General features: G+C 50.7%; 1 protein-coding gene across 3 annotated transcripts in view; it reads left to right on the top strand.

Annotated features, from left to right (window-relative positions):
* The window catches only part of MYLK (myosin light chain kinase), a 285,784-nt gene that overhangs the window by 189,046 nt on the left and 74,135 nt on the right, over positions 1 to 22,603 (top strand). For 2 of the 3 annotated variants that reach the window (XM_045850924.1, XM_045850925.1), the window contains 6 exons: positions 3,376 to 3,513; positions 5,614 to 5,811; positions 6,485 to 6,734; positions 12,569 to 12,640; positions 13,084 to 14,285; positions 21,955 to 22,071. In XM_045850924.1, coding sequence (XP_045706880.1) covers positions 3,376 to 3,513; positions 5,614 to 5,811; positions 6,485 to 6,734; positions 12,569 to 12,640; positions 13,084 to 14,285; positions 21,955 to 22,071 — 1,977 coding nt within the window. Of the gene's footprint in view, positions 1 to 3,375; positions 3,514 to 5,613; positions 5,812 to 6,484; positions 6,735 to 12,568; positions 12,641 to 13,083; positions 14,286 to 21,954; positions 22,072 to 22,420; positions 22,524 to 22,603 lie in introns of those variants that run through there. The other variant, XM_045850926.1, reaches the window with a different exon arrangement.

Here is a 22,603-nt window from a genome sequence, read left to right as displayed (position 1 = left end):
CCTGACTCGAGGGAAATTGTCCTCCGGGCTCCCAGGCCTTCCCAGGCTCTCCCCCATCCTCATTCCCGGAGGCTGGAGGCTGCACTGGGAGAGACCTGCAGGGAGCTGTATTTTGTTTCAGTGCCAACAGATGACAATTCAGTGGCAAATGTGGAGTTAGGTCCTTCTCAGGTATGTAGAGCACCCTAGAAATGTATCCCCACAACTACAAGCTTCCTGGGGAAGACCTGCTCTTTGTGGCCCTGTGCTCACCAGAACCAAAACACCAGAGTCTGTTTCCCCCTCAGCTTAGAGTTTAAGTTAGGGATATCATAGCTCTCTCTGCCCCATGCCTATCCCTGACAAAAGGCAAAAATCACAACAACAACAACAACACTTACAAAAGGATTATTGAAGGTCAAAGCCACCTGGCTCACAGGACAAAGGGTAAGACCAGAGACTGGGCAACCGTGAGCTCGTCCTGCACCGGGGCTGTTTTGTGTGGGAAATAGTCTCTGGCTCAGCCCTTTGCTGCCCTTTCCCTTCTGCTCACGTGAGGCCAGTCAGAGCCCAGCTTGAGAAGATTCCAAGAGTAATGGAAAACCTATTTGTATTTTTTTAAAGTATATTTTATTGATTATGCTATTACAGTTTTCCCAATTTTTTCTCCGCTTTATCCTCCTTCACCCTGCACCCTCACCCCACCACCCTCCAGCATCCCCCCCTCCCATTACATATCCATGGGTCATACCTGTAAGTTCTTTGGCTTCTCCATTTCCTACACTATTCTTACCCTCCCCCTGTCTATTTTGTATCTACCATTTATGCTTCTTATTCCCTGTACCTTTTCCCCATTCTGCCCCCTCCCCCTCTCCACTGATAACCCTCCATGTGATCTGCATTTCTGTGATTCTGTTCCTGTAACAAATGTTTGCTTAGTTTGTTTTTGTTTTTCTTTAGGTTTAGTCATTTATAGTTGTGAGTTTGTTGTCATTTTACTGTTCAGTTTTGATCTTCTTTTTCTTTTTTTAAAGATTTTTATTTCTTTCTTTTTAGAGATGGGAAGGGAGGGGAAAAGAGCAGGATAGAAACATCAATGTGTGGTTGCCTCTCAAGCATCCCCTACTGGGGACCTGGCCTGCAACCCAGGCATGTGCCCTAGACTGGGAATAAGCCTTTGGTTCACAGGCTGGTGCTCAATCCACTGAGCCACACCAGCCAAAGCTGATCTTCTTCTTTTTCTTAGGTAAGTTCCTTTAACATTTCATATCATAATGGCTTGGTGATGATGAATTCCTTTAACTTGACCTTATCTGGATAGTACTTTATCTGCTCTTCCATTCTAAACGATAGCTTTGCTGGATAGAGTAATCTTGGATATAGGTCCTTGCCTTTCATGACTTCAAATACTTCTTTCCAGCCCCTTCTTGCCTGTAAGGTTTCTGTTGAGGAATCAGCTGATAGTCTTATGGGAACTCCTTTGTAACTCTCTTCTGTCCTCTTGCTGCTTTTAAGATTCTTTCCTTCTCTTTAATCTTGGGTAACTTAATTTGTTGTGTCTTGGTGTGTTCCTCCTTGGGTCCAACTTCTTTGGGACTCTCTGGGCTTCCTGGACTTCCTGGAAATTTATTTCCTTCACCAGATTGAGGAAATTCTCCTTCATTATTTTTTCAAATAAGTTTTCAATTTTTTGGTCTTCCTCTTCTCCTTCTGGTACCCCTATGATTTGGAAGTTGGAGTGCTTAAAGTTGACCCAGAGGTTCCTAAGCCTCTCCTCATTTTTTGAATTCTTGTTTCTTCATTCTGTTCTGATTGGATGTTTATTTCTTCCTTCTTTTCCAAATCATTGATTTGAGCCCCAGGAAAATCTATTTGTTAATTCATCTGCCCAGAAAACTGAGTGGGGAGTGAGCGGGCCAGCCCCAACCCCACAAGGTTGCTCCAGTTTACGTCTTTGACTAGCTGGTGCACTTGCCCCTTTCTCAGAGGGAGATTCCTCCCATCCCTGGTTTTCACTGAGGTAATACTGATCTATAATAAACTGCATATGTTTATGGTATTTAATTTGAAAACTTCACCACAATCTTAAGAAATGAACAACTCTATCACCCTCAAATGCCTCCTCACTCCCCCTTACAATCTAAACCCACCAAGCACCGCTCCAGGCATTGTGTCACCATATTTCACGTTTCCTAGGATTGTGTGTAAATGGAAAGATCCAGTATGTACTCTTTCTTTATCTGGCTCCCTTTATTCCATGTAATTTTTGTGGGATTTGTCCCTGTTGTAGTGTCAGTGTCTATCACTAATCCAGTCCTTTTTGCCGAGTGTATTCCATGGTGTGGCTACATCACAGCCTGTCTGCACATTCACTTGCTGATAGCTTACTTTCAGTTTAGGGAGATCAAGATTAAAGCTGCTATGACTGTTTGTGGACACGTCTTTGTATAGATGTATGCTCTCACATCTCTTGTATAAATACCCAAGGTCTGAATCACTGGATCACATGGTAAATGTATGTTTAACTTTTTAAGAAACTGCCAAACTACTTTCAAAAGGGGCTGTACCATTTTATACTCCCACCAGCAGTGTATGCGAGTTCCAGTTGCTCCATATCCTCACCAACACCAGTGCTTAGGATGATCAGTCTTTTCAATTTTAGTCATTCTAATGCGCATTGTGTCTTTGGCTTTTTGGGGGTGCTTAAAATCTCATGACATGACAATGGAGCATTATGAAGTCTAAGAAAACAGTGAGGAAGCTCTTCGGTTGTTTTACAGAGAGATATCAAGATACATTGCTAAGCGAAAAAGCAAGGTGGCATTCGTTGTGTATACTGTGCTACCATTTTTTTAAAGAAGAAAATAAAAGAGTATGCCTATTTGTTTGTGTGCATTCTATACATAGATCACCTCTGGCAAGATGAATAAGAAATTGAAAATCATTTACCTCTGGGGAGAGACAGATATTTGATGGCTGGAGGGTGGGTGGAAGGGAGACATTATACATAATTTTTGGTACCTTTTGAATTTTGTGCCATACTCATTTTTTAAGTATATACATTTAAGAAACAAAATCTCATCAGATGCCAAGGACTGGCTCCCCACCCCACTCCCCTGAAGTTCTGCTGAGGAACCGGAGCCTACACCGGGCGTGGCCCTGCAGAGGCCTCGTGCTCCCCCACTGTCAGGCAGGAGCACTGCCATGCCAGGCAGAGAAACAGGCACCCCTGTTTCCAGCGTCTCCAGGGCCTCCCCAAAGTCCTCACCTGTTAGTGCTCGGTGTCTGCTGGGAACCCGAACCTGGCCGTCCTGTGCTGACGGTCACTTAGTCTGTGTTTGTCAAGTGGATGGGGAGTGAACAGATGTTCATCCACGCTCTGTTGTCTGCACACAGAAAAGAAGAGTGACGGGAAGCGCGAGTTCCTCCTGCCCGCAGCTGCCAGCAAGCCCGTCGCACCCCGCTTCCTGCAGGGCCTCTCGGACCTCAGAGTCATGGATGGCAGCCAGGTCACCATGACAGTCCAGGTGTCAGGTCTGTCTCTGCCTCTTGCTCCTTAGCGCATATGTGAAAGTGGGCGTGGGCATGGCTGCAACGTGGGCACTCCCTGAGGCCCCAGTCAGATCACTGATCCACAGATCCCGTCGTGGGACCATCGGTCAGTGGGCCCGAAGAAGCAGAGCCTCGTGGCTCCTCTTTTCCGCTTTCTCTGGGCAGGATTTTCTGGGTTTGAGGTTGAGGTGTCCAGGGGAAGAGGATGGCCTTGGCTAGAGGGTTGAGGGGTTACTGTGAGAACATAGTGTAGCCAATGTTGCTGGATGATTTTGAACCCTGGTACTAAACCAGATGACATGAGAACTTTCCAACTCTTGGAAGATGTTCTCAGTTGCTTTATTCAAATTTTAAGGTAAGGAAAAGGAGCAGAGGTTCTTCTCAAAGAGGGGCTGGGTGATTAGCAGCCCAGTGTGAGATGTCATAGTCCTTGCCAGAGGCCAATAAGACAGGCCCAAGAGATCAGATTCCCCCTTCATTGTATAAATGATTGCTGGCCACTGACCTGTCTCTTTGACCCCCGGAGGTCATCCTCCTGGGTTGTTATTTATTTTTTTTATTATAACACACACAATTGCCAGAAAAATGGAAAGTATTTTTATAAAAGGATTTTATTTGCATGTGTGTTATGCTTTTTTAAAAATTACAGTTTACATTCAGTATTATTTTGTCTTAGTTTCAGGTATACAGCATGGTGGTCAGACAATCATATACTTTGCAAAGTGGTCCCCTGGTATTTTCAGTATCCACCTGACACTGCACATAGTTATTACAATACTATTGACTATATTCTCTATGCTGTGCTTTACATCCCCGTGACTGCTTTGTGACCACCAATCTGTCCTTCTCAGTCCCTTCACCCTTCTCACACAGCCTCCAACTCCTCTTCTGCCAGCAGCCATCGGTCTGTTCTCTGTGTCTCTGAGTCAGTTTCTATTTTGTTTGCTTATATTGATTTTTAGATTCCACATACAAGTGAAATCACATGGTATTTGTCTTTCTCTGTCTGACTTATCTCATTTTGCCTTCCTTAGTTTTCAGTTTTTCTTGAGCTGCACAAGCAATAAAGATGGGCTATGAGGGAACCATCTTCCTTCCCCTGCAAGCTGGAGGCAGCCCCCTGACAGTCCAGGTGGAGGGTTGAGTCCCCACCCTTGTCTACACTGCTCGAGTTAACAGGAATCAGAGGCACAGTGCACCTGGCCCCCCAGACCTGTGCTCGCTAACCCGTCGGAGACAGTTGTGGCCTCCTCCCTCCTCGGGCCTCACCAGAGCCTGACACCAGTGAGCCTCCCTCAGCAGCTGTCCCAAGGCCTTGCTGCTTTTGAATGAGAACACAGCAGCTCAGCTCTTACCACAGAGGAAACCTTCACAGATGGCCATTGTTTTGTACATCAAAAAATGGCTAGAAACTACATCGGAAAGTAGAATAGTAGAATCTGAAAATGCTTTCCTTCATGAGCTGGGTTTAGAAATCCTGTACCAGCTGGCACCCATGTTCACCCTCAGACAACATTTGCAGGGCACCAACGTGAAGTGCCATGGAGCGTCCCCTCTGGTAAAGAATGACAAGGGAGTCACCATGAAGTCACACTGAACTGCCCGGACGCTCACGCGCAGTGCAGTCAGCACAGCGCAGGCTACACGCTCACTTCAAGCCCAGTGACCCAGTAGCCACTCGGTATCATCGGGCAGTTTAAATTCTAGTTTTAAAAACCATTCTTCCTGGGTTTTCTTTTTCAGCTATGAAATCATCTTCTCTTCACTTCTAGTTTCTTCCTCGTTTCCCCAAATCTGTTGTTAAATAATTATAATGAGCATGCATTTGAGTACTTCCTTTGCGCCAGATGCTATTCTCCCTTTGTGCTCCGATCTGCTATTCTAGTGGGCTGCTAAGGAGGCTCTATGAGCTTACTTCATCCTCCCAAGACACCTAGGAGGTAGAAAATGTAGGCTGTTTTCTGGACAGGGAAACCGAAGCATGAAGAGTGTAGTGCAGTGTCACAGCACTACATGCAGAGCTGCCGCATGCCCCAGGAAAGCGCCCACCTGACCAGTCCCCTGACCTTCCTCCCCTTCCAGGGAACCCACCCCCTGAGGTCATCTGGCTTCACAATGGGAACGAGATCCAGGAGTCAGAGGACTTCCACTTTGAACACAGAGGCACTCAGCACAGCCTCTGTATCCAGGAGGTGTTTCCGGAGGACACGGGCACTTACACCTGTGAGGCCTGGAACAGCGCTGGGGAGGTTCGCACCCAGGCTGTGCTCACGGTGCAAGGTGAGGCTGGCCAGCTGGGGGGCAGGTGGGGAGGAGGTGCCACCATGGTTTCTCCAAAAGCGATCTGGAGGTGAGGAAACCACGTGAGCCTGCTTTATGCCCACCATGGGCCCCCTGCTGTCTTGGTCCCAGCCCAGCCCCAGGGACCAGCTCCTCACCGTGCATCTCAGGCTCGGGCTGCACAGGGCTGCTCTTCCCTGCCTCTGCAGTCCCTGCCCTCTGTGGGTCACTGGTGACAGCTGTGTAGAGCACTGGGAGAGAAGTCTCATAATACATGTAACGATTTCACAGTGATGGCTTTTGGCATGAGTTTTAGGCTTATTAGGGTCCTTGCTTTTAAAGAGCCTTCATTTAGAAGGAGAGACAAGCTCACACAAAGCAAGTGACAACTCTTAACTGTCACATCTAATGTAGATCATTGGTGCCCCTGTACATTCCGGGCTACCTCCCCATGCTTTAGACACATGATACGTGTTACTATTAACCTCTGAGGATGTAACCAAGACAGATTTGCCATTAAGAAGAATGTTATATCTGTATATCTAATAAAAGCAATTTCTGGACAAACTCATTTGATTACATGCTGTCTTCCAACCTTCACCACCATGGAGTGTTGAGTGGACACTCTGCTGAAAGGCCTCCCTCTCTAACCAAACATTTTGCCAACTGTCAGAACCTCAGGATGGCACCCAGCCCTGGTTCATCAGCAAGCCTCGATCGGTGACTGCCTCCCTGGGCCAGAGTGTGCTCATCTCCTGTGCCATAGCTGGTGACCCCTTTCCCACTGTGCACTGGCTCCGAGACGGCAAAGCCCTGTCCAGAGACACTGGCCACTTTGAGGTGCTACAGAACGAGGATGTGTTCACCCTGGTCCTGAAGAACGTGCAGCCCTGGCACGCTGGCCAGTATGAAATCCTACTCAAGTGAGTCTGCATGTCCCGCCCCCAAATTCCTACCTCCCGTCAAAGTTCCACCCTGGGACTGGGAAGCCAGAGGAAGCACAGAATAATGTGGGGCTGGGCTTCAAGGTAAAGAAAGTGCAGACTTGGTGCTGCTGACAAGCTTTTGTTTCTTCCACTTCAGTACAATAGATGTTCATGGAGAACCTTGCCTTCTGTGCTCGGTTCCCCCGAGTCCTCTGTCTTGTTACATCCTGACTTTTACATCCTACACCCATTATTTGGTGTATAGTGAATATGAAGGGAAAATGGGAAAAGCAGGAGCTAGAGGGAATGTATTAGTTTTCACTTGCTGCATAACAAATTATCCCAAAACTTAGTATCTTAAAACAATAATTATCCCATATTTCCTATGGTTCAGAAATTTGAGAAAGCTTAGCTAGGTGATTTTTGGCTCAGAGTTTCACATGAAGTTTTGCAGAAGATGCCAGAAAGGGCTGCAGTCTCTGACGGCTTGACCAAGGCTGGAGAATTCACTTCCAAGACAGCTCACTCACTTCCAAGTGACGGCTCACTTCCAAGGGCTGTTGGCAGGAGGCCTCAGCTCCTTGCTGGGTGGACCTCCCCATATGGCTGCATGAGTGTCTTCATGACACAGCAGCTGGCTTCCCCAGTGCTAGCAACCCAAGAGGGAGAATGAGCTGGAATCTGCAATGTCTTTTATGACCTACCCTCAGAAGTCACACACACCATTACTCCTGCCACATTTTCTGTTGGTTGGAAGTGAGTCACTAAGTACAGTCCATACTGAAGAGGAGGAGAATTAACTTCCACCTTTGGAGAGAGGAGTATCTCTCTCCAGAATGTCTATGAAAAAATTCATAGACATTTTTAAACTACTACAGGAAAGTTAACTATCCCCATTCTCTTTTTCCTCCCTTTTAAGGTCTTTCCAGGTTACTGGGAAGGTGAGCTCCATGCAGGTACACTGCCATGTTCCCAATGTCTAGGACATTTCTGGCCCATAGTCAGAATGTGATCCAGAAATGTTCTTCTACTTTTAAAATACTCTAACTCACCCTGGCTGGTGTGGCTCAGTGGACTGAGCGCCAGCCTGCAGAATGAAAGGTTGCTGGTTCAATTCCCAGTCAGGGCACATGCCTGGGCTAGGCCCCCAACTGGGGGACTTCCAAGAGGCAACTGATCAATGTATCTCTTGGGTATTGATGTTTCTCTCTCTCTCTCTCTTACTCCCTCTCTAAAAATAAATACATAAAATATTAAAATGCTGTGACTCCTAAAATTCCATGTCACCCCTGGGCAATGGAGACAGAATGCCAGCCCCCAGGGTTGGGATAAGCATTAAAGAAGAGCACTTGTCTGCACTTGACTCTGCAAATATGAGATTGTGCCACATCCCGAGGATGATGCCAAGCCCCTGGCTGAGGTTCTTAGCCACTTGGTAAGGGGCCTTGCTCTCCTGGATAAATCATTCCCCTGTACTGAGTTCTTTGTGTTTAAGGCCCTGGACTACCCACAGGCTCTCTAGCCACATGCCAAGGCTACCGCCATGAGAGGGCATTGTTCCTATAATAATCACAAAACCTAGTATGTGCCCCATCTGCTTGGGTCCCTTCTGGGCATGTGCTCTATACTTGTATCAATTGGCTTTTGCTGCATAACAACCACCCCAATACTTACTGGCTTTGAAAAATAACCATTATTATTTCTTAGGAGTCTGTGGATCTGCTAGAAAGTTCTGCTGAGCTGGGCAGGTCTCAACAAGTCTCAACTGAGCTAATGTCACATCTGTGGTCAGCCAATAAGATGATTGTAGGCTGGCCAATCCATCCTGCCATCATTAGCAGTATACTCAGAACACAGCAATGGTCTTTGCCTTGTGTCTGAACAATTATTCTCAGAAAAGCAAATCTGTGTCCCAAATAGGAATAAGATATACTCTTCCAGTCTCCTAGGCCAGTACAAATCATGGAAATGCCGTATGTGGGAATAGAGCTTGTTTGCATGGAGGAGTAGTGCTTTGGGGCAGCACTCGTGCTCATCAAACCAGAAACCCTAAAAGAGATGGGCTTTGCGGGGCATTTTGAGGAAAACAAGCTGAGGCTTAGAAATCAAATGAAAGCTTGACTGTCAAAAGGGCCTGTTGGACAGGCCGAGCAAGAAAGGGCAGAGAAGCCCGGAGCACGGACTGTGGGAAGTCGGCCAGGCCAGCACGAAGGGTTGCACTGGGAGGTCGGCAGGCAGACTGTCTGGACCCAGCTGGGGACAGTCATAAAACTTTGACCTTCCCACTTGGAAGGGACTTCAGATGTTATCTAGCTGCCTCCTCATTTAATAATGGGGGAAACTGAGGTCTCAGGGTCAGGGACTTGCTCACGGCCACCCAAAGGCCAGTAGCAGAGCCCACATTAGAATCCTAATCTCTGTCTTTAAGTCAGGTGATCTCTCATTCCTTACTTCTCCTGAGTGTGCTAGGAACTCACAGAACCTGGGAAATGGCACTAGAGTCCCCACCCCCACAGCCCTTGCCCCCTTTCCCTCCCCGAAGTCCAGACTTCTCATTCCTTTGGGAGGCTGGTGGCCTGGCCTTGGCTTTATCCCCAGCTGAGCAGGAGTAAGTCAGTGGAAAGTTCTCCTGCGGAATGTGTGCCAGGCCTGCCAGGGGCCTCGCTCCCCTCTTGCTTTTCTCATCCTGACAGAAATCAGACCTAGACCCAGGACAGGATGCCTTTCAAGGAGGAAGACTGGATGGCTAAGAGGATGCAGGGGTGTGGGGGCTGGGTTGGGGGCACATACAGTGAGTGGTTTCTACCTCCCCTTCCATCCCCTAGCTCTTGTCTCCTGAACTAAAAGGGGGGATGTCGAAAAGTGAGCTCCAAATTCCAGCTGAAATATTTGAAAGACTTTTGCTTCCCAGGATATTAAATCTTTAAACTAATTTTGCATATAAAACCACTCCAGTGGTGGGTGATTTAGAGTGGGACAGGCTCCAAGGCCTTGTACCCAGGGAGCAGCTTCTTATTCAGGCGTGGGAGACCGGGGCAAAATGGGCTCTGTGCATAAAAGTTGTAGCTCACATGGTGACATCCCCAGGCACCTGGGCTGGACATGGGGTGGGGGCCTCATCCTCAGCCCCTGCACATACTTATAACTGAGTACATGCAGATACCAAAGATGGCCTCAAAACCTGTTCCAGCTGGTTAGATTATCTGGTGTGTGGGGCCCAGGCAAAAGGCCTGTCTGACCTTTTCAGGCTTTGAATGAAACGTGATTTGCCTTAAAGGCCTTGCAGAAATTTAAGTATATGGCTGCACAAATAGTGACCCCCCAGACCACCCCTAGGGATGACTCGCTTTGTGGGTCAGCTGTGGAATCCAAGCTCTCTACTGTCCATCTGCCCCTCAGCCTGCCCAGGTGGCTCAGGGGAAGGCCTGGGAGTGGGGTGAGTGCAGGTCACCTGTGCTCTCCTCCTTGAGGGCAGGTAATGGAACACAACAGACGCCCTTGCCTGTGTCCGCCCATGAAGAGATAGAGTGTAGTACTCCAGCTCAGGAGTCAGGGAGCCCCACCATTTGAAGCTTCTGAGCAGTTTGGCTGGGCTAAACAAAGGCCATCTGGTCAGTGTCTGTGCCTGATTTTTGCATCTGGGCTGCGTTTGACTTATGACAGGAGGAAACTCGGTCAAGAAGATGATGAAAAGGGCTCCCAGGAAATCATGGCCCTTGGGCATCCTGTCCTCCTGCTTCCCTCCAACCCCAGGCCACCACACCCTGTTCCTGAAAGAAAAGTGGGGAAAGAATGACCTAATTCTGCCCAGCAGCCCTGCAGAGTGGGGTGTCCGGCTTCTGGGCCTCCCCCAAGATGACCTCTTGTGCTTATTCTACAAGTTCCATAGCCCTCTGTGTTGAGTGTTGAGGGTGCTGTGAGGGCCTCTCAGCCTTCCCAGGATCTGGCACCATGGAGGCACCTAATTGTTGTTCGCTGAGCAAAGGAGCACCCTCAGCTGTCAGACTTTCCAGGCATGAGGCTCCCTGAACCTTGAATCTGTGCTCCTGAGAGCCTGAGCATTGAGGAAAGTGGCCCGAAGGGGACCCAACAGATCAGAGGAGGGTGAGGGCAGCAAAGGTCAACCTTTCCTCACTTTGAGTGGGTCCTAGTACTGGGGAGTGAGCAGCAACCCCCAGGAGCCACGAGAATCACCTGCCATGCCCTGGGCTGCCTGTGTCTGCCCAGAGCCAGCCCTGCATTGGGAAGGAGGCCAGGCAAAGTGAGGCAGGTACGCACACCCATCAACAGAGCCCCAGGAACACTGGCTCAGATGTCTGCCCGTGTGTGGGGATGGGTGCCTGGGCACGTGTTCCCAAACACAGACTGCAAGTGCAGGTGCCCACCAGGTCGACCCACATACGTGTGAATCCATGTATGTGGTTGATCTATACGTATACACATAGACACAAATGAACACACACATATCCCAGAACAAATTTGTACTAATGATCACTGTAGGGTGGGGTGGGAAGGTCACAGGTTTAGGATTTGGGTAAACCCGTGCCTAGGGTGTAGGCAAATTACTTTACTTTGGTAAGCCTCCTTTTTCCTACCTATAAAAATGGTGCTGACCCCAACCTCACAGAGCTGTCATGAGAGTGAGATGGACTGTGTAAGGAACCTGTTATTGCACATCAGGTAGGAGGTAAGGCAGGAGTCAGCCTAGGAAATGCTAGTAAGACGGATGTGTGCAGGAGAATGAGGGGGAACCCCAGAAACCCAGCACTGCTTTGCATAAACTCCAAGCACCCCTTCCTTACCTTTAAAATGAGCATAATGGTGCCGTATACCTCACTGGAGACAAGAAGGACAACAGATTCGAAAATCATGAAAGCTGTAGGGTGCTATATATAAAATGGGTGGTTGTTACCATGAAGAGTTGCCCTTGGCGTTCAGACCTGCCCCTCTTCCCACCCTTTCCCCAGTCAGAGCGGGACCACTCGGCTGGTCAGAGCTCAGAAACGCCAGCAGATGGCAGCCTTGTGGGGCCGGAGGGCTGAGCTGCCGCGGCAAATCCTCCACAGCACCCAAGCCTGAACAGCCTATCCATTGAGCAGAGAGGCTGGTTACCCACCAGCTCGGAGAGGTTGAACAGTTTTAACTGTGGGTTGGAGGATCCAGGTCCCTCACCATCTGAAGGAAGAAGAGAAAGGGCCGCCCATTAGGGAGACACCTGCTGGGTTTCAATACAAAAAGTTCTGATCTGAGGGCATTAGCCAATGGGTATGAATTGGAATGAGTTTTCATTTCATGAGCAGGCAAAGAGGAAGTCGTGCAGGGGGGACACTGTGAGGACAGGGAAGTAACCAGCTCTGCATTAAGGGAGCAGAGTCACAAACCGAAGGTCACTGGGCAGGCCGCCCAAGGCCACACAGTATGGACCAAGCAGCTCCATCACAGCCCCATCAGGGTTCGTCTTCAGTTGTGTTCACTGAGGGGTTGATTGGTTGTATCACTTTTGTAATGTGCTTACAGAAAAGTAACCCTACTTCCGAATGCCTGTCTTAGCTGTTGTCCAGAAAAATGTTCTCTTTCTTTCCTTTTTCAACAAGATCTGGGAAAAGAAAGGGCGAGCCAAGCAGGAGGGGAGGGGATGGCCCTGCCCTAAACTCAGGTCTGGGGTGGGCATGTTGGGACCACAGCTAAGCCTCTGGTCCCATCTTTCCTCGAGCCGGCAGCCAGCCTGTGGTCAAGCTCCTGCCCGTCCTTCCCTCATCACAACCCTTGGGCTACGAAGGCCCTCAGCCCAGAGAGCCTCTTCAACTGTACTGATCCCTTGAATTCTTTAGGAACCAGGTTGGCGAATGCAGTTGCCAGGTGTCACTGATGCTACAGAGCAGCCCTACCCGAGCCCCACCGCGGTGAGTACCCCCAGGAGTGGACTGGCCAGGCCCCACGCCACCACCCACAAGCCTCCCTCCTGGCCCCCGCAGGCCCGGCCCCGCCGTCCCAGAATGTTTGTGTCCTCCAGCTGAGGCTGCCCAAGCCAAGAGGGAGCGACTGGGAGGGGAACGAGGGAGGGAGAGCAGGGGAGGAGAGGGGGGTGAATTTCTTTCTTTCTTTTTTTTTTTTTGTACACACCCTTATAAGGCTACTGAAGTCATTACCCATGTAACAAACCAACTAAGCAAGCAAGCGCCTCTCACCAATGTTCCCTTCTATAAACACAGCCTGGCCAGCCCCCACCATTCCTTCCCCTCCTCTCTACCCTCCCTCCCTCAGAGATTTGCTCTCCCCTGACGTTTCTTTTTTACCCAGCCCCTTTTCCTCCTGCTATTTTCCTTTTTCCCTTCACTGGTTGCAGGGGGAGGGTGCCTGCCAGCTGTGAGGGCCTCTGCGGCCGAGGAGCGGGTGCCGATGGTGGTGATGGTGACTGCTACGGGACCCTGAGGCCTAGCTGGCCAGCAGGAGGGCAGGGTTGGCCAGAGGAGGAAGACGGCGAAGGCGTGCGGGGGGTGCTGAAGAGGCGTGTGGAGACCCGGCAGCACACGGAGGAGGCCATCCGCCAGCAGGAGGTGGAGCAGCTGGACTTTCGTGACCTCCTGGGGAAGAAGGTGAGTACCAAGACCCTATCGGAAGAAGAGCTGAAGGAGATTCCAGCTGAGCAGATGGATTTCCGTGCCAACCTACAGCGGCAAGTGAAGCCAAAGATGGTGTCTGAGGAAGAGAGGAAGGTGCACAGCCCCCAGCAGGTAGACTTCCGTTCTGTCTTGGCCAAGAAGGGGGCTCCCAAGGCCCCAGTGCCTGAGAAGGTTCCACCTGCAAAACCTGCCACCCCGGATTTTCGCTCAGTGCTGGGCAGCAAGAAAAAATTACCAGCAGAGAATGGTGGCAACAGTGCTGAGGCCTTGAATGCCAAGGTGGCAGAAAGCCCCAAGTCCATGGGCAATGCCCAGCCTTCAGAGTCCCTGAAACCTGTGGGCAACGCCAAGCCCAGTGAGTCCCCCAAACCCTTGGGCAATGCCAAACCAGCCGATACCCTGAAATCTGTGGGTAATACCAAACCAGCTGAGACCCTGAAACCTGTGGGCAACACCAAGCCAGCTGAGACCCCAAAACCTGTGGGCAACGCCAAGCCAGCTGAGACCCCGAAACCTGTAGGCAATGCCAAGCCAGCTGAGACCCCGAAACCTGTAGGCAATGCCAAGCCAGCTGAGACCCCAAAACCTGTAGGCAACGCCAAGCCAGCTGAGACCCTGAAACCTGTGGGCAACGCCATGCCAGCCGAGACCCTGAAACCAGCCAGGAAAGAAGAACTCAAGAAGGAGGTTAAGAATGATGTGAACTGCAAGAAGGAGCATTCAGGAGCCACAGATAATGAAAAGAGACCAGAGAGCCGAGGGACAGCCCCAGCCTTCACGGAGAAACTACAAGATGTCCGTGTGGCAGAGGGTGAGAAGCTGCTACTTCAGTGCCAGGTGTCCTCTGATGCCCCAGCCACCATCACCTGGACGCTGAATGGGAAGACGCTCAAGACTACCAAGTTCATCATCCTCTCCCAAGAAGGTAATGAGAGCAGGGGCTGGGAGGAAGGGACTTTTGCATGAGGGTCACTGTCAGCTCATGGAACCTTGGTCTTATCAATCACCACTCATAGCCCAGACCTCTGTGTCTCCCTCACTCACAGGACAGATGCCCTGCTCAGGGCCCAAGGGCACACACTCAATTCCGGGGATGGGGGTAGGGGGCTGGGGGGGTGTTCCTAGTTCTGTGGTGTGTGCCCAGGTCTTGGCATCTGTCCAGCAGAACCCTCTGGACCCCCAGCGGCAACCTCCTCAGAACATGGGGGCCTGCGCTGATGCCCCACAGCTCTTGCTTGGAGAGGGCTCTGTTCACAGGCTTGGAAATGGAGGCACGAGGGGCTGAGAGTCAACCGTTGTTTTTGCAGCGGCATTTTGGTTTGGGAAGGGTGTGCAGTGACAGGACGGCACAGGGCCGTGAACTGGGGTGGACAGCAGCTGAAGGTTTGATAACCTCATGGGTCTAAAGGGACCTGTGGGGGAGCCAAAGCCTGAAACATACCCCATGCCACACACTCACCGGTGGACAGAGCAGCTCGCTTCCTAATTTGGATGAGACTTTTGTTTGCTGCTATTTCACATTCTTGGGTGGTGGGGAGAGGAGGGGGGGCTCTAAATCCTGCCATATGAGGCCTTTTGGGGTCTGGAGTTCTCAGAAGGGCCAGTTTATACCTAGAGAAGCAATAGGGCATGAGAGGGGTATTTCCCCTGGACCCTCAATTTGGTTTGAAATGTTTTTGTAAATCACAAGCCTGGGTGTGAGCTCCAAGGCCAGCAGACTTCCCACACCCCACGCTGGTGGCCAGGGCTGAAACAGAGCCTGGCCTGAGCCTGAGGCTGCTGCTGGTGGCTCCGGGCAGGGCAGGGTACAAAGCTCCAGGGAAGGGGCGTTTAACCTTGAGGGGCAGAGAGCAGCCACAGCAGAGGCCCAAGAGGACAGGTCCTGTCAAGTTGAGATCAGCGGAGGTGCCAGAAACACCCCTCCACACACACTGTGCTGCTCTTCTTCCTGTCCCCCGACTGCACCCCTCTCCACCACTTCCCTGACCCCCGTCCTGCTTCGGTCCTTCCTCCTCAAACCCAGAATGAAGCACATGAAGGTAGCAGTAGCCCCCTCAGCTCACAGTGAAGCTTCTCCCTTCACTCTGCGTCTCAGATAGCAAACCCGGACAGCCCAGCGTTTGAATCTCAGTGCTGAAGTAGTAAAGGGGAAATTGGCCAGGAGAGAGAAAAATGTTTTATTTTCTGCTAATGTATTGACAAGATAACTTTTCACATAGACGGGGTCATCCAGAAGTCCTTCACCCCTCCCCCTGCCTCTGCTGGTTCAGCCTGCCGTACACAGGTGGGCATGAGGATTGCCGTGGTGGGGCAAGATATCCGGGGGAGGGGGTGCCACAGCCTTCCCTGTTACCCCCATTCCCCCTTCCCAGATGGAAAGTCTTTGGTAAAACTGATCTAAAACCTTAACCAGGACCATTTCCCAGATTACCCCGTGGAGCTATCTCCAGGCAGGATGGTGGGTGGGCAGGGGCAGCTGACACCTTTGGGGCATGCGTAGTTACACAGGCTTGCACAATGTGATGTCCACAGTAGCACCAGCCCCGGGGAGACTGACATCCAGACAGCTGAAGGCAGTGCCCGAAGCTGTGCAGCTGCTCTGAGGCCTGTGCGGGACCTGCAGAGCTACCGGCAGCCACTTATAAACAATTCACTCAACTAAACAATGTAAGCAGGTCTCAGCCCTGGTCTCAAAACACAGCTGAGCCACTAGACACCGGCTGCTCCTTCCAAGAGCGCCTGGACTCTGTGATATCTGCCAGTCACTGAGTGTAAAAGGGCTCGGAAACCTGGCTACTTCAGCATCATCTCCTCCAGAAACTATCTCAAAGGGACAGTTTTAGTCGAAAGCAGAGGAAAAAGAAATGATTAAAAGAAGGCTAGCACAAGGAGAGGATAGAGAGAAACTGGGAAGGGGACTGGAGGTGATTATGGAGATAGCCCCAAATCCAACTTTAAAAACTATTCTAAGTATTTGCAACTCTACTTTGAAAAACAAGAATAGCTGGCATTTATTGAACACCATGTGTCCAACACTGTCCTAGACATTTTACACTTTTCCCTCAATTAATCCTCCAACTACTATACTGCCCATCTAATTAAGAACCTTGCTCAAGTTTGCACAGCTCATTAGTAACAGAGTTGGGATTTGAATGCAGGCAGTGCCGATGCCTAGACTATATTATCTCGAAGTTAATGTGGTATGTTAATGCTTCCTCTAAGCGATAGGTTACCACTAAGTTAATTCTCGTTAGCATGTTGGCACACTAGTACAGCTGAGAAAACTTTCATGATTGATTAGCTCACCAAGAGCATTGTCTAGCAAGGAAAAATGTTAATGGCTACTCCTCAGCACTGTCAGCAAGAACCAAGAGGCTGAAAGACTGGTGGTACGCTTGGGGCTTGCCAGATGTCTACCATTTTCATGGCAGCAGAGGAAGTAGACCCTGAAACAGGCCTGTCCGTCTTGCCACAGTCGAGAAAGTGCCTTATCTCAGAATATCAGCCCCACTTTCTTCTGCCCACCATTCCTTCTTCAGAGCTCCGTTCTCCAAGTCTTCAGATCCTGGGTTAAACGGGGATCCAGGAGAAAGCCTATCTTAAAGCATTATCAGTGACCATTTCAGCAGGCCCCGCAGCAGGGAGTAGGGCCCTCTGACAGGTGTGAGTGGGTCTGTTGTCAATAGAAAGAGAAGAGACACACTCATGATGATTAAACTCTCCCAGTCAAGAGCCCATGATGAGCTTCTGGGAGAAGGAGGAGAGGGAGCTGAGTGCTGGGGCCTCTGGTGGTAAGAGAGCTAGGCCTGGATCAGAACCCTGAGGTAGGCCAGGGCTCCTGGCCAGGAAGAGGGAAGGTATGGCCTTCGCAGGCAGGGACACAGCAGCAACGCCTGCCCACAGCAGTCCGAGATATAGAGGGAGTCATGGCCTCATTCCACCCTGTAGCAAGCTGAGGAACTCTATTCCAAAGGCAGTAGGGAGCCATGAAAGAGTTCAGAATGAAGAGTAATGCACACAAAACTGGGGTTTAGGGGACTTGATTGACTCTATGCCCAAAGACAAGTCAGGAGTCTATTGAAGAGGTTTGAGAGAAAGGCAGTGAGACCTGAGCTAACAAGGTAGGTAGGCATGGGCACAGACAGGAAATAACCAGTTCAGGAAGCAAGGACAGAATTAACAGAACCTACTGCCTGGTTTGGTAGGGTGGCAGTAGACTAGTAAAGAAGAGGAAGGAGTAGATGACCACTGAGCATCGGTGCCTGGGTGACTGGCGTCACAGTGAAGGCATCAGTAGAAATAAGGAAGCTGTGGTTTGAGGTGGCTTGTAGCAGAAGACAGAGAGGGTGTCTATGCAGGTCTCCTGGCCCTTCACACCCCACAGCATCCTCTCCACCCCAACCTCCCTGACTTGGAACTCTTCTTGCTCCACTGCACTGAACCCTGTGCTGTCCTCTCTTCTAAGGTGAAGACTCACTTTCTCCAGGATGCCTTCCAACACTGGTGACACCAGCCTGTGGCCATGAGAGACTCCTGTGCTCTCCTCCCTCCACATGAACACATATGTCTGGGTACCACCTCCTAGTGGATGCTGTTTGTAGGTCTGAGGGCATTCCCTGAACCTGTAACTTGGATAGGGCTTGCAGACTGCAGAGCCCCCAAAACAGGATTATTTCTACCCCATTTAGTGCCAAAGAGAGCAGAGGAGGTGTAACAGCAGTCTGGTCCATTGGAGTTTCCATTAATTCTCAGAAGGACACGTGGAGGTGTCCTTCCTCTCCCTGCAGCCCCCAGAGCTGCAGGGTGCCTGGTGGTCACTTCCAATGCTGGGCTGCCCTCCAGGCCTGTAGGGTGGCCACACCAGGCCCTTCCTGGACCTGCAGTAGCACTCCCCGGGCCTTAGCCCAGGAGTGGGAGGCCAATGAGCCAAGGGGACGCTGCTGCCCCTGAGAGGGGCTTCCATCTTTATGCCTGGTTTCCTGTCCCCAGGCCAGACTTCTTTCCTGGCAAACATTACTCCCAATCTAGTGACAAGGATTCATTTTTGTTGCTGTTGTCAACCGATGATTCATTTTTAATTGTTTTCGGTGTGGGATCTTGGAATAGCTTTATAAAAACCGGTATAAATTCATCCTACAAAACACAAGGATTTATGTAGCATCTACTATGTGTGAAGCACAATTCTAGCCCTTTTCATCGTAGGTACAATCCACTTAAAGAACTCTTAGTTAAAAGGGTTTTTTTTCCTCCTTTAAGAAACTACAGGTATACCTCAGATATTGCAGATTTGGTTCCAAACCACAGTGATAAAGTAAGTGGCATGGCAATAAAATGAGTTGTAATCTTTTTGCTAGTAAAGGGTCTTGCCTTCAATTTGTAAAAAGCAAAACCCGTGAAGCACAATAAAGGGAAGTGAAGTACAATGAGGTAGGCCTGTACATTATCTTTTTCATGGTAGGTCATGTTTGATTAAACATTCATTACTTTTTTTGTGTGTAAACCTTACCAGGTCACCTGCTACAGAAATGCACCTTTGTCATTCTCTGAATGGCAATTTTTTTTTTACTGTGACTGCATTCCAGGTCCAGGGAAAATATTCATAACAGTTATGTGGTCACTGCCCTCTGAGAGCCAGTGTGGGAGACAGGCATAGGTTTCAGCAATGGCCTTGAGAGGCATGTTTTGATTAAGATGAGCTCCGGGCGCAGAAGAGGTCCATCTATGGCTGGGAGTGCGTAGGAGTAACAGAGGGCACCATCCCCGAGGAGGTGGCCTGGAGCAGAGTCGCACTGTCCAGATGTGCCAGGGGAGCCAGGCCCTGCTGACGGGGGCTCACCCCGGAGCACAGTCTCCAGGGCTTCGGACCACTCCCTCCTACCATGCACACCCCCGTCTTCTCCGTACCCCACATGTTCAGAAAAGGAGTAAGGTGGGGGATCTTCAGCCTTCGTGACCATGAGAGGCTGTCCCAGGGACAGTTCTAGTGGAGCCATTCAGCCATTCATTGGATTCCTGGTTCTGTGTTTACCATTCCCATCCCCCTCACCTCTCTCTCAAAATTCCCCACCAGGCTGAGGCTTCTCAAAAAAAAAAAAAATGCTGGGAAATATTTTTCTTCTGGAGGTCAAGAATAAGCTGTCCTACAGGAAATACCAGATTCTTCAACCAGAGCTAGCTGAGGCTCCAAGCCTGCCTGGGGGCCCTCCTCCAGCCCACGCTTGTGGCCAGACATCCAGGCTTTGAGTGGTTTGAAAAAGCTGCCTGCTCTGGCTTTCCCTGGTAAGGGGGCAAGGGCTGTGGTCTAAATGCTCCACTTGTCTGAGTGGTCTCACTACTGTCTTTTCAGTTTGTGCCATTTTGGTTTAAGGCTGGAGGCAGCCGGGGAACTAAAAACCAAAAGGTAATCAAGGATTCGAAGGGGCTGTGCACTGGGAATGGGGTATCTGTTCCTAGAGCCTTAGCCTCAGACTGAGGGGAAATTGCAAGATGGAGTCGATTTCCTCTAAGGCTCAAATTGGGGCCAGAGGTCATCTCAGCCTTCTACTGCCCTCCCAGATAAATGGAAATTTCGCTCTCCAGAAGATAGTTATCCTCATTCGTCCATTCCTGTGACTCACAGTCCATGTTCTCGTGATGGATTTCCTAAAAATCCAACCTAAATCCTTTCTGTTGCAGTTTCTGCAGATTCTGTCTACTACAGTGAAAGAGATAGCAACCCACTGGCCTCCCCTGTGGGAGAACCTAGTGAGGCCATTCCCAAGAGGCAAGGTCTGTACAAGGGGGTGAAGGGTACAGATCAGCCATCCTGCCCAGGTGGTCAGTAGGACTGAGGTTCCCCTAGTTTTTTGTTTTTGTTTTTCCCAAATACAAGTGAAAGTTTATTTAGAAAGTCACAGAGGTAGAAAAGGTGAGCCAGCTGGGCTGTGTGGGCTCAGGAAACAAGTTACAGAGGCAAAAAAAGAAGGGTCCTTGGAGCTTAGGAGAGAGAGCAAAGGGGTGGCCTTGAGGGATGGAGAGGAGGAAAGGTACAGGCGTGCTCTGGAGAGAGAGAGAGGGAGAGAGAGGGAGAGAATAACCCTGGGGTAAGAAGGAAAGGCTCAGAGTATGAGAGAGAGGCAGGGAGGGAGAGAGGGAAAGAAAGAGAGAGGATATAAACAAGAACCGAGCTTTCTCTGAGGCATACCCAGGTCCCAGGAAATAAAGGGAACTATTACAATGCGGCTTTCTCTTGCAGCCTTAGTGAGGTTCCCTGGGCAGAGCTCATATCCTTCCCCTCTCTGAATATCTGTATTTTTGTTGGTCAAGTCTGTGCATCTTTCTAATCGAGGTGAGGGTACTTTTTAGATCGAAAGCCTTCTGAGAGTCGTGCCTGTCAGCCTCTTTCTGGCCATGCACCCACACATACACCTGGGTGGGATACACACAGCTCTGCCCACCCAGGGCCAATGGCTTGTGGCAGGCAGTGGTGGGGGGAGGAAGGTGGCCAAAGCCAGTGGCTCCAGGCAGCCAAGTGCACATTGCTCTGGCTCCGCCCCCTACTTGGGTGATGACTGCTTCCCTGACAGCAGGGGCAGCTTTGGGCAGGACATCATGCTGTTGGCTTGTTGAATGTCCCAAAGCAGGAGCTAGGGTCCTACTTGGCCCAGCAGGCCCAGTCCTCAGCTGGGCCCTCCCACACTCCAAGGGAAACTCCACAAGGGGACCCCTCAGAGAAAGATCTAGCCATGGGATGAGAGACCCAGGATGGGTAAAGACCAGACCCCAGACTCCTGTGCATAGCCAGTCTGGCTCCTCCTCCCACCCTCCAACCCCACCAGGCCAGAAGGATGTGCGGGGGCAAAGGTAGACCCGGCAAGAGTCTGTGGGAATAGAAGTCCCTCTGAGGTGACCAAAAAACCCAGGACTGAAGGGAGGCAGCTCCAAAGCGCCCTCTCCCAGCCCAGTGCCCTTCACTGGCCACCATCCTCAGCTCAGATACCATTCCTGAAAAGACAGCTCCAGGGGCCCGGGCTGCCGTCACCTTCTCCCAGCAGATCTTCCCACAGGCCAGTGCCCCTGCAGGACAAGGACGCCTGCCCTCACCACCACCACCCCCCCCCCCACCTCTTTGCTGAAAGCTTTCTTTTCTAAGACGTATCCCATAATCACTGCTAAACTGAGCAGAGCTGTCTGTCTCACCTCCCACTGCTCCTGACACAGGTCGGTAAACCAGCGCCTGACCGCTGCTCACCTCCCTTGGCGATGTCCCAGTGTGCAGCCTGTGTCCCTCTGCTCCTCCGTTGTATTAGATGGCAGAGGCTCTTTCCTTTTTTTCTTCTGTGCATTTTTTTATATCTTCATAAGAGAACTCTCTGGAAGGGGGCTGGGGGTACCAAGAGGGAGTATATGTAAGGATCAGTTATTTTGGACCTGAGTTATCAGCAGAAAATGCCCTGGCTTTAGTGAGTAGAGGGGGTGGTTCCCACAGGGCCTCTGACTTCTGGGCTCCCAGAGGCTGCCCATGGGAATGACACCTGCCTGCCGTGCTTCGGGTTCCAGGGCAGTTATCGGACCCACACCTGGTCCACTCAACAGTTCTTCCTCTTCCTCTCCAGGCTCTCTGTGCTCCGTGTCCATCGAGAAGGCACTGCCAGAGGACAGAGGCTTATACAAGTGTGTGGCCAAGAATGACGCTGGCCAGGCTGAGTGCTCCTGCCAAGTCACTGTGGACGGTAGGTCGTGCCCACCCCTCACCACCACGCAGAGACCCACTTCTCAGACACCCTCCCCTCCCACCATACCTGAGCAGAGCTGCACCCACGGCTGCCATCCCTACCTGAGGCATCTTGTGGGTATCAAGCCATCTTTAGCAAAAGCATGGCAAGAAGGAAAGGGGAAGCTCTACGTGGTGGCCTTGTGTGGTGTGGTGGCCTCAGCCCCACTCCTGGCTGGGAGGAGAAGCTGCTCACCTTGTTGCTGCCCCTCCCCAGTCTTGGCCCCACCCCGCAGAACCATGCTGAATAGGGAAGCTGGGCACAGGGCAAGAGGAGAAAAGACACACCCACAGGAAAATGACAGCATAGTATTTTACAAGCCACAGCAAACAAGCGTCAGTGCTGGCAGGACAGACCCGTGAGTAGGAGGGAGCACAGTGGGGTCCAAGTGGGGAGACTTCATGCAGGAGGTGAGTTGGGGCTGTGCACTTCTGTAGAGGGGACAGGGCTGCCTCTCGGAGGAGGAAACGGCACCAGGCTCAGAGCAGAG

The sequence above is a fragment of the Phyllostomus hastatus genome, unplaced genomic scaffold (assembly GCF_019186645.2).
Source record: "Phyllostomus hastatus isolate PE091 unplaced genomic scaffold, TTU_PhHast_1.1 phas_contig_86, whole genome shotgun sequence".
Classification (NCBI taxonomy): domain Eukaryota; kingdom Metazoa; phylum Chordata; class Mammalia; order Chiroptera; family Phyllostomidae; genus Phyllostomus; species Phyllostomus hastatus.
This window is presented reverse-complemented; position numbering and strand designations above follow the sequence as displayed.